At 41.9% G+C, this 11,059-nt stretch overlaps 2 protein-coding genes across 4 annotated transcripts in view; both read right to left on the bottom strand.

The window, feature by feature from the left end:
- Positions 1–867: 867 nt before the first annotated feature.
- On the bottom strand, positions 868–7,842 carry asmtl (acetylserotonin O-methyltransferase-like). Of its 2 annotated transcripts, none has more exons than XM_031870148.1 (15): positions 7,682–7,842; positions 6,689–6,804; positions 5,769–5,900; positions 5,647–5,691; positions 5,483–5,547; positions 5,332–5,396; positions 4,962–5,070; positions 4,331–4,652; positions 4,021–4,260; positions 3,262–3,424; positions 2,972–3,171; positions 2,749–2,881; positions 2,519–2,659; positions 2,239–2,361; positions 868–1,787 (listed from the first exon to the last, which is right to left on the bottom strand). In XM_031870148.1, exons 2-15 carry the CDS (start codon positions 6,779–6,781, stop codon positions 1,582–1,584), a joined length of 2,037 nt encoding a protein of 678 aa, XP_031726008.1. In that variant the 5' UTR covers positions 6,782–6,804; positions 7,682–7,842; the 3' UTR covers positions 868–1,581. The 2 variants fall into 2 exon arrangements, with proteins under 2 accessions (XP_031726008.1, XP_031726007.1); XM_031870147.1 differs by having other exon boundaries at positions 5,647–5,694; positions 7,682–7,841.
- Positions 7,843–7,891: 49 nt separating this feature from the next.
- Positions 7,892–11,059, bottom strand: part of p2ry8 (P2Y receptor family member 8) — a 4,131-nt gene continuing 963 nt past the window's right edge. Inside the window, exons 2-3 of one of the 2 annotated variants that reach the window (XM_031870154.1) lie at positions 10,216–10,535; positions 7,892–9,123 (exon numbers count right to left, since the gene is read on the bottom strand). In XM_031870154.1, coding sequence (XP_031726014.1) covers positions 8,373–9,123; positions 10,216–10,508 — 1,044 coding nt within the window. In that variant the 5' untranslated portion in view covers positions 10,509–10,535 and the 3' untranslated portion in view covers positions 7,892–8,372. Of the gene's footprint in view, positions 9,124–10,215; positions 11,031–11,059 lie in introns of those variants that run through there. The other variant, XM_031870153.1, reaches the window with a different exon arrangement.

The raw sequence follows: 11,059 nt of genomic DNA, 5'->3' as shown, positions 1-11,059 counted from the left end.
CGTGACACACGTATTTACGAGGCAGGATGAACCCTCCAGTTTACAGCCGACACCCAGATGACCAGCACGAGAGCGCGTGTGGAACGAGGAAGCTGCAAGCCAACCACAGAAAGACTTTGGACGTTTACTTGTAGATGCCATAGTATAGGCCAGTGATTCTCAACTGGTGGGTCGCGGGCCTTTGCCTAACGAAAAAAAAAAAAAAAAAAAGATTTTATTTTGAAGGGCATTTTTTATGTAGCGGAATTATTCCAGCATTTACGGCACTTGTTCAGCGGTGCAGGAAAAACACCGATCAATGCGTTGTGAATCACATTACGTGATGCAGCTCATCCAATCAAATATATATTGTGTATTCTGACAAGTTTCCTGATTTGAGTGAGATGTACACACACCGTGACACACGGGGAGATACGAGGATATAGACAGCAGAGCAGGACTATTGAGGTGAGAGTTGTGAAAGTCAAATCATAGGACTATTTACAAAAGAGAAAAATGTCCAGAGAGACCAGTCATTAGACTCTGACTGGACAGACTCATAGAGGTGAATTCTTCCAACACTAATATCTCTTTTTAGTAGATGAGAAAATTATTATATTGTGGCTTTTTCACTTCACGCTGAATGAACTGAATTTAAAGCTGCAGAGCAATTCAGTGAAAATAACTTTTCTAAAATGAATTTTGTTACGTAATTTATTTTTTAATCCAGCCATTATTTTTACTTGAAATGAGAAGAACATTTATTCATGTCTTTCTATGTATTATTTATAATCCATCCAGTTAAATTTGAAAAATGAGACTAATATTTGTTAAAATATAATTGATGTGTACTTTCTTTATTTGATTTGGCAGTTGTTGACTACACAGAGACGTTACTACTGCTAGACTTCTTGAATATAGATATAGGCAATCATTCCAAAATAATGCTTTTAATAATCAATTTGTATAACACTTTTTCAAATTAGCTCCAGCTTTACCAGATGAATCAAATTGTATCTTACAACTTAATTAAATCAGAAATAATCGTCCAATTTAAATAACATTATTCATCCTGCATTATGGGTACTTTTACTTTTGGTGCTATATTTAATTTTCCTGATTATACTTACATTATTTTACTTAAGTAAACTTTGGTAATACCTATTGTTGTATTCCTACTATTATTATAATTTTTTTCAACCACAGATTAAAAGGCCAGAACACAAATCAAAGGAATGAATGAGAAACAGGAGCATTCATTTTATAGGCAATAAAAGCACTGAGGGTGTATACTGGCTCTCTGTGCCCTCAGTCTGGGCGAGCATGTTCAGAGACCGAGGGGCAGAGTGGGCTGTCTGTCCGTCCAACGTGGTCTCAACAGAAGACTTTGTTCAAGACAAAGGAAAATTACAGAATGCCTAGTACAAAACAATATACTCTGTCTGTTTTATGTCCCAATACCTCAAACACAAACTGATTCTTTGTTCACTTGATTCACACTTCCTCATGAAAACATTCCTGACCTTAGTCCCTGATTTTGGTAAAAAAGGTCTACAGTATTCAACAAGACCTTCAACACAGTGTTGTCGAGGCTGTCGTCGGTCACGCTTTGATGCAGAGTATAGCATCCAGGAGGCTGTCCGTGTGTCTGACGTGTACCGTCGTGAACCCGTGGCTCTTCAAAAGCAGGCCGTACTCCGTCGCGCTCCTCTGGCTCCCCTCGCTCATGCTGAGGGCCTGCAGCAGGCCGCGCCTCGGCCCGCCTCGGTCTTCATCCAGGAAGATCTCGCTCAGCAGGAGTCCGCAGCCTGGGAGCATGGTGGAAGAGCATGATTTGTATGCGGGTATACAACTTTAGAGACCACAACAGTGGTGGTTTTTGCCACTTCCTTTGCTTAAGGCAAAGAATAACAATCAAGAGGGGAAACAAAAATGCCATCAAGTTGGTATTTTGGCTTGGCTTTTGAACTTGCCAGCTTCTTGTTTTATACGTCACGAAACACCACTGACAGTATACAGCAGCACTTCCACTGAGAACTAAGAGACTGTGGTTAACTGAAAACAAACTACACAGCAGCTGATCTCACAGTAGATATGATTTTAATCAGATTGTGGGCAATTACTAAATTGCTACAGTCTCAAAAGTTTCACTAGCACATGACTGAGATTGTTATATTAAACATTTACGTTTCAAACATGTTAGCATGCATTGTTCGGTCAACGTGTAGTAAAGATTAAAAGAAACTTGGAGAATTTTACCTGGCGAGCACGCATCTGCGATTTTACTCAGCAGAATATGCACTTTCTCATCAGGCCAGTCATGGAGAATCCTCGCAAGGACGTACAAGTCTGCTTTGGGCAGCTCGTCTTTAAAGAAGTCTCCTGTTCACGCAGAGAGGAGAAAGACATGAGCTACAGTCAGAGTGAGGGAGGTGTTACTGTGATCTGAGACAGCAGCAGCCAGCTCTCTGTCATTGAACGGACTGTATTTCCACACACACACACACACACACACACACACACACACACACACACACACCTCCTACAAATGACATCCTGTTGTCTGTGTGCAGAGGATGGAAATGTTCACTCATCTCAACCACTGCTGGCAAGTCAAACACTGTCACAGACAACCCGGGATGGGCTTTGGTAAACTCATAGGCCATGGCACCAGTGCATCCTGGGAAAAAAAGATAATAAAAGAATGGTTTATTACTCTCTGGTACACTTTTTAAATAATTTTTTTAAGCTTTCCATTCTTCTCCTTACCTCCGAGGTCGCAGGCAGTTTTAAACCTGGAGAGGTCGAAGGCTGTTGCTACAGCTTGTCCTGTAACTTTAGCAATGCTGTGCATGGCATTCATGAATCTCAGCTGGACTTCTTGACGTTTGTGGAAAGTATCCTTTCAATAGAAACAAAGGACATTTCAAATATTATCCTTTTTATTTTCCCCCCCCGTGAATCCATCTGAGGCTAAACTTATCTCAATCACCTGAAACATATCCGTGGATGTCTTGCCAAAAGCCTTCTCGCGCTGGTTGGCGCCCTCCCACACGGCGCTCTCAAGGTGGGAGAAGAGAGGCCACACGGTGTCGTTACAATGCTGGATGTAGCCGCGCAGTGAGCAGGGAGCGTCCGTCAGCAGAAAGCAAGAGGCCAGATTTGTGTTCTCGAACACCGGCTTCTTGCACGCTGCGAGTAGAGATGCCACAAAACATGCAAGAGGTTCATTTCAAGTTGAGTTTTGAACGCCATCTCTTTAAGAGACCAGCTCGGACTCACGTCTCTCTTTGCTCCTCAACAGTCCCAGAGACACACAGGCTTCCAGCAGGCACTGGGTGCCCTTCACAGAGGCTTTGATCTCCTGGGCCACCTGTGCTGCATCCAGCCCTGGTCGGCTTTGCAGCAGGTCAAACACACACATCTTGGATGCGGTAAACAGCGCCTGGAACATTTAGAGAGAGGTGGAATGGATACGGGAGTAAAGTGCAATTTTATCAATGTGAATGCATGTGATTTGAGAGTGCCTTGTGCTTGCAGATCAAGAAACACATGCAAAATGCTAAAATAAATAAATAAATAGTCCTGCACATAACCCTCGATAAAATCACAACTAGTCCTTTCTACACTTTTTTTGTACAGATTAATCAAATCAGATGCATGTTAATTGGTGACTTTTAGGGTGAACTGTCCCTTTAACTTGAGCTAATGTACATGTATTAAAGTGGTATCAATCTTTAATGTAACTCTTAGCAAGAAAAGAGAATAAGTGTATATTCCCTAATGTTTTCCTTTGAAAAGGGACAGTTCACCCCCAAATCAGAAACACATATTTTACCCCTCACCTGTACTTCTATTTATCAATCTACATTGTTTTGGTGCGAGTTTCCTCAGATAATCTACTCAAGATCATCCACAGACCTTGTTGTGAGCAGTTTCGTATAGGAAGTAATGTATTTATAATAACAATCATTTGGTTACATGTCACTACAAAAAACATAGGGCTTTAATATTATAAGAATACACAGTTTGTAATTATACCTTTGAGGCTTTGAATCCATCCATCAGATCGACGATTTGCTGCAAGTCTTCTTTTTTCGGCTCGCTGTCCTCCTGCTCTGTCACATTGAGCTCAATCACCTGCCCTCTGCTGGTCATCAGCGGTAATGTGTTCTCAGAGTCTCTGAGATTAGCCTCTCTATCCTCTGTGTGTTTGGACAGGCTGTTTACCAACGTGCAACAACTCCCATCCGCTTCATTTGCACTGCCGTTCCTGTCCACCTAGAAATGGGAGACCGTTACTTTATAGATAATGACAGTAAAAAAAAGTAACTGCCTGTGCTCAACTAACCTCATGGAGGGAAGCGGCTGAAGAGTTCGGTCTGGAGCCGGACGTGGGGTTATGTTTGGCGGGAGAGCTGGGACTGTGGCTGGACTGAGCTGACAGTTTGGGCGGGGGCTGAGTGAGCGCCGAGGTGGCGTGAGTGCCGTTGTGGCTCGGCCGGATGGACTCGGTCTGTTGGTCCGAGGAGGAAGTGCACCGGTTGTAAATACGGTCCAGCTGTTTGCAGAAGTGGTTAAGGGGGAAACCCACAACATTGAGGAAGTCTCCGTAGACGTACTCTACAAGCATCCCGCCGAGAGCCTGGATACCATAGCCTCCAGCTTTGTCCCTGACACACACGGAGACACAAACATATACACTCAGATTAACACACAGTTGCACACACGCACACAGGGCTATATCTGTGATGACCCAATCCAACCCGGGCCAGGGTATTTTTACTTTTTGCTTACACATTCCATGTCAAACAGGACAAGGCAAACACAGCTCACACTAAACTCACGCACCAAAGTCCAAAAAAACAGCAGCTTCGTAAATACAACGTGCAGCAAATGACCTCCATTGAGCAAATGCGTGGTTATGTTACTGCACAAAGAGAAATCAGGAGCGGTTGAAAGTTCAAAAGTTTCCTACTCACATGGGTTCACCGCTATTGATGTACTCCCACAGCATATCATCGGAGAGATCAGCAAACTTCACCTTTGTTTCTTCGTAGAACTCAATCAACTGGTAATCCACTTCTTCGTCTGGGGGGGGGGGGGGGGGTTGGTTTATGAAAATGAAATGTTACTGTCCACTACAATTGACCAGTAAAGGCCTCCCATATACAGCATATTTAGGAAACTGGCATTAAATCCTACAGTGCAAGAATGTATAACTTTGCCTCACAGATATTCTTGCTGAGCATTTAAGAAATAGAAGATACAACAAGTACCTAAACTGTTTTAATGGGTGTGCTTTCATCAAATTTCGACAGAAAACAATCTGAAAGTGGAGCTGTGACTTACTTTCTTTTTCATGGCAGAGGACGATAGCTACACCAGTGAAGACGCTGTGCTCTTTACCGCTCAAGCTGGAAGAGAAAGATAAAGAAAGAGGGAAATGTAATGATACATTCATACTAATGATAACTCACATACAAACGTAAAACACACTCACCTTGACAGCATCCTGTAAGCATCATCTTTGTCCACTGGCTTCTCCAGAATCATGCCATCTACAGTCTGTGGAAATGAAAAATCAATGGCCAGAGTTAATAATAAAAAAAAAGATTGAAAAAGAGAGTAAGCCAATAAAATACTGTAAAGCTTTCCTCCTCTCACCACAATAGTGTCTGCTCCGATTACTATGTCTGGAGTCTTCAGGTGCTTCTGAAACAATATGTTATCAGTAAGTCATTCGAGGGGTTAATACATGCTGCCATACAACAAGGAGCTTAACTCACAAAGGGCATCCTCCTGGCCACCTCCAGGGCCTTCTGTTTGGCCGTCTCCACAGCATACTCATGAGGTGCTTTGAAAAGTCCCTTGTCTAGAGTTTCTTTGAACCAGGATGGTACCACCTCAAACCGTAAGCCCTGCAAAGGAGTGAAAAAAGAAACCACAAAATTGTACCCCAAACCACGCTGGATTTCCGAGGTCGACGTCTGACTCACTCTTATACATAAAAAGAACTGTGACTGATATGTTTAATGTGTGGGATACTTAATACTTGAATTACGTTCCCCAGCTTAGTCCTCCCCCGTTTCTTTTTTTTTTTTTTACGACACCATTTTATTGTAGTTCTTTCTTTCATATTGAACATTGTTTTGGTCTGTAGGCTATTGAAGAGCTTTTCTGCATGTTTTACTTGGGGGGTTTTTTCAACAGCATGTAAAGAGTCTTTGAGAAATTTGAAAATCACTATGTTGTATCATTATTATTATCATTATTATATTTTACAGTTAAAAAAAAGATCAGTGTTCTCTGGTGGAAAACATCCAACGGCAACACCGTTTCCAAAATACCCTGAACACATCGTCTATAAAGCAATAGATTGTTACTGTCGAGGGACATACACATCAATACAGATATGTCTGCGATAATACATCAGTCGAGTTCAAAATACACTATGAACCTATTATGATTATGTTCATTATGATTGACAGCATTATCATCAGATATGACAAAATAAGAGAGGTGAGATGTTCTACAGATGCACCTAAATGTGTTATTATTTTGCATTTAAAAATCTGTAACTGTAACTTATATGATGCATACGATCACATGACAGCTCTCTAATTGCTGGGGCATTTGCTCAACATGTGATCACGATAAAATGTGGATTAATATACCATTCCATGAGTTTAACCAGAGGGCAACATACCGCATTGCTGAGAATCTCCAGTCTCCGAGGAGAAGCACTTGCCAGCACAACCAGTTTACCAGCGAGCTTGGAAATGACAGGGTTCAGCACCATGGTGGTGTTCTCGTTTAACCGCCCTAAGGTGATAAACACAGTTGAACATTTTAGAACTAGATCTAGTCTATGTAAGGTGGCAGCAATAACGAGTCAGGCCACTGCAGATGTTCAGTCATGCACAGTCAGGAGGACAGGAGGTCAGGTCCAAACAGTGATTGATTAATGAATCAGTCAATCAATACAACAATCAATTTTGAGAATCATTTAAGTAATTCATTAAGGACACATAACAAACGTTCACTAGTCCCAGCTTCTCAAATGTGAGGCTTTGCTGCTTTAATACGATTTCTATTATTTTCAATTGTATATTTTAGGTTTTTGACAAAACAAGCATAACATATTATTATTTTAAACACTATGGACTAATCTGTTATAAAAGCAGTAGTTAGTTGCAGCCCTAGCCCAATATTTCTCAAACACACATACTAGAATAATTCATTCATAAAAAGACAACATTCTGCTGTCTGTGCTGTGAAGACAATTCCGCTCACTGTGGCGTTAATTGCATGCTGGGTAACGTTAACATTGGCCATTTCAACCAGGTTACAGCTTTTCCAGACAATGTAAAGTTAGACTAATATCTTTATTGTGCCTACATAATCAATATATGGCTTCTATGGAAGGAGCCAAAGTTAACCACGTAACGTTACGTGATACATAATGTCCCAAGCATATCCTAACAAAAAAGATTTAACTTACGACATGCATGGATAGTTCACAACTCTGCTAGCTATAGTTTCCCCTAATGTGTAAACTTGGTGTTAGCTAGCGGCTAATACGCAAATACGCGCGTTGTCATTCCAAAAGCGCGACACGGTTGAATGCACAAAGTCATTAAGAAGAACACGTTTTAAGGTCTGGCTGTTACGTTACTGTAGATAGTACGGTATCGCTCACCTGCTCATATATTTCTTGCTCCAGTCAGGAAACTGACACAGCTGCTTGCTTAGCTGGTCACGACCATTAGGACACTACCACCAACGTGACGGCGCATACGCGATGACGTTTCAGAAAGTGGGCGGAACCACAACGTGCACAGAGTAGTACCTTACCTTCTATATGAGTAGTATGCAAGTACTAATAATAACAATAATAAAATGATAATAATAACAACAATAATAGCATTTATTATACATCTATACAACATATAATATACAGTAGTAGAGGAAGAAAACAAAGTGAAAACAATTCAACCAATTCAACACAGCATAAAGGCATTTACAGAGATCATGTTAAAAACGTTACAACTTTCCATTTGAGAAGGCTTATATCTTCACATTTTATTTGCACTTGTACACTCTACATATTTTTGAATACAAAAACTAATATGATGCCTGTGGCAGATTTATTTACCCATGATTATAAATACATTGGTTGCAATAAATGTTTCACATTTTAAGATAACACATAAGTCATTATCTCGGGAAATACAATGCTTACCGTGTTCATTTGTTCTGTGGTGCACATAAAAAAAGTGAACTTAAATGATTTAGACATTTTTAGATGTTGTAAGAGATTGACACACCACACCTCTCACTTCCCTTGTCTCTCTTACTCTTTTTTTCTCTCTTCCTCTCATTCTGTCTCTCTATGCTCTGGATGGCATCTTGCTGTGTTCTCCCTCCGGACTTTCGACAGCGTAATGTGAGGAGTAAAAACTCTCTTTACGCTCCATCTTCATTGAGTCCATGCTATTCAGGCTCTTCAGATTGATTATCTGTCTCAGTTTATGTCTGAAATCCTTGGAAGCAAAGTAATAAATGAACGGATCGAGGCAGCTGTTCAGGCAGCTGAAACATAGAGACAGTTTGTAGGCCATGTAGATAGAGTCCTCGTAGAAGAGTCTCAGCACTGTGTGAGTCAACAGGAGGATGTTGTTGGGCGCGAAGCAGACGGTGAACACCAGGAGGACGATAAAGGCCAGACGTATGGCTCTCTTTTTCTGGGCTGTCTTGGAATCTCTGGCCAGTTTGCGTATGACACTGACATAGCAGAATGTCGTGACACAGAAAGGGAAGAGGAAGAGGACGAACACCATGCTGAAGAGAAAGGCCGCCCAGGCAGATAGGCTCGGGAGCATGTCTTTCTTCAGCACGTCAAAGCATGTGGTAATCCCGAGTTCCTGAATTTCAAAGGTCAGGTCTGTGGTCATCAGTGGATACAGTACGCTCAGGACCACGCCCCACATGAGGAGGCAGCTGAGGACAGCGATGGACTTCCGAACCCTGGTCTGCCTGAACCGCATGGGCCTGACGATGCCCAGGTAGCGGTCAATTCCGATGGCCATCATGGTCAGAATGGAACAGTACATGTTGGTGTAGAAGACAAGGGTCATGACGCTGTGGGTGGATACATAGAAGAAGAGGGTTTTATTCAATCACTGGTTAAAGCAAAAAGAAAGATGAGAAGATCAATACCACTCTCCTATTTGTCTGATCGATATAAAGCCACAGGCAGCAGTCGGGTAGCTTAGCTTAGCATTAAGATTGGAAACAGATGGTAAAAGCTAGCCCGCCCTGTCCAGTCCAAAAGTAAGAAAAATACACCAGCCAGCACTTCTCACAAATGTACACGTTATGAATTGTTTGGTTCTTGTATGTATTTAACAAGTTGGTGAGGGGTAGTGAAATCAAGGAGTCTTGTCGCCACAGTGAGGCTGCCAGGCACCCAGTGGAGACTGGACAAATCACCGCCATAGGCTGTACATGAGAAGCAGACATAGTCATTGTGACTTCCCCCATTTGTTTGTGGACTACGGTTTAAAAGCCTAGAGTTTGGCATTTTGGCCGTTGCCATCTTGGATTTTGGTCATCGCCATCTTGGTTTTCTTTGCAACCAGTAAACAAAAGGGACCACATTTGGACTGCAGAGGAGTGACGCCGTGGTAGAGACCTTCTTATAAACAGTTTTTATGGTGTATTTGACTCTAAATGGACCATAATTTACTAAATGAACATCATGCTGTAATTGAAGAAGACTTGAAACTAGAGATTGAGATCATAAACTCATGTTTACAATGTTTAATGAGGTAATAAATCAAGTGAGAAGTAGAGTCATTTTCTCATAGACTTCTATACAACCAGACTTCTTTTTGCAACCAATAGGAGAGAGAATGCAAGTTTAAGGCACTTCAGCATTGGCTTCACTTTTCGGAACCGGAGGTTGCCGCCCGATCATATTGAGCGAACAAACATAAGAGGGATATCGATCTTCTCATTGATTCTTGGCAAGACAGCAAACAAGTGTTCTTCCCTAAATGTCAAACTATTCCAACTGGTGGACTGTGGATGTACACTGAGTAGCTGTGAAAATAACAAAATATTACAAGGCCAACAGGTTCAAACAACACGTTCTCTCAAATTTCTGTGGATTTCTGTTGAAGACACCCCGTATCAATACTTCAACATCAGCACTGCAGTTACAACGGGTACCTGCACATCTTGGGTCCCAGCTTCCAGTGGTATCCTTGGAGCTGGTAGGCGATCTGAAAAGGCAGCGCGGCGCCGAGGGCCAAGTCGGTGAGGGTGAGATTAATCATGAAGATGATGGAGGGGGTCTTGGGGGAGGTGCGGAAGATGAGGAGCCACATGGAGAGGCCATTTCCTGTCAGGTTAACGGCAGTGACGATCATGTAGATGACAGAGATGGCAACGCTGGTGTTTACATTCAGGAACAGGGCCCGGGTGGTGTTGTCTAGCTTGAAGCTGCTGGAATTCCCCGTCATGACTGGATGGGAACTGGTTTCTATCACCTGTGAGAGATCACCTATGGTTAGAGGCATGTGCTGCAGTGGTTGTTTTTCTTAGAAAACAAACTGGAGCAGCATCCGTCTTAATTTATCTATGGCATGCAACTGGTTTGTAATATTTGAATGAAAAAGCATAAAACATCAGCCGACATACAATAAAAAAAAATTTTTAAAATGATAAACCTAGTCTAAAGCGACACGTTTGCAAACTTCCCTCTCTTTGAATGTGCAGAAGTGATTGATCTAAAAGGTGTTAAACGGACACTTTAAGCACTCTCATAAGAACTCCGTTACTCTGTGTTGTTGTATGCGTGCGAGCAGCACATGTTTCATGCTGAGTTTTCACACAGGAAAAGAACATGATTGATTTGCGGTGAAGAGTGTCAACTGCCGCTGTGGTTTAGCTGGTGTAGCATCGATGTTATGGGGAGTAGACTCGCAACTGTCAATGATTATATCATCGAAGGCCCAACTGAAATTTTACCTTCGTGCCATGAGAAAATGAACACTTCAACACAGTTAGCATT

The sequence above is a fragment of the Anarrhichthys ocellatus genome, unplaced genomic scaffold (assembly GCF_004355925.1).
Source record: "Anarrhichthys ocellatus isolate YVR2014 unplaced genomic scaffold, GSC_Weel_1.0 scaffold51, whole genome shotgun sequence".
NCBI classification, from domain to species: Eukaryota; Metazoa; Chordata; class Actinopteri; order Perciformes; family Anarhichadidae; genus Anarrhichthys; species Anarrhichthys ocellatus.
The sequence above is the reverse complement of the archived record's forward strand: the minus strand, read 5'-3'. Positions and strand labels throughout refer to the sequence as shown.

Excerpts from the sequence above, each read along its gene's own strand:
- asmtl (XM_031870147.1), bottom strand. The coding sequence starts at position 6,781 with ATGGTGCTGAACCCTGTCATTTCCAAGCTCGCTGGTAAACTGGTTGTG. Across the intron at positions 5,901-6,688 it reads TGGAGATTCTCAGCAATGCG|GGCTTACGGTTTGAGGTGGT; the intron begins GTATGTTGCCCT and ends ACTCCTTTGCAG. Across the intron at positions 4,261-4,330 it reads CAGCCGCTTCCCTCCATGAG|GTGGACAGGAACGGCAGTGC; the intron begins GTTAGTTGAGCA and ends TCCCATTTCTAG.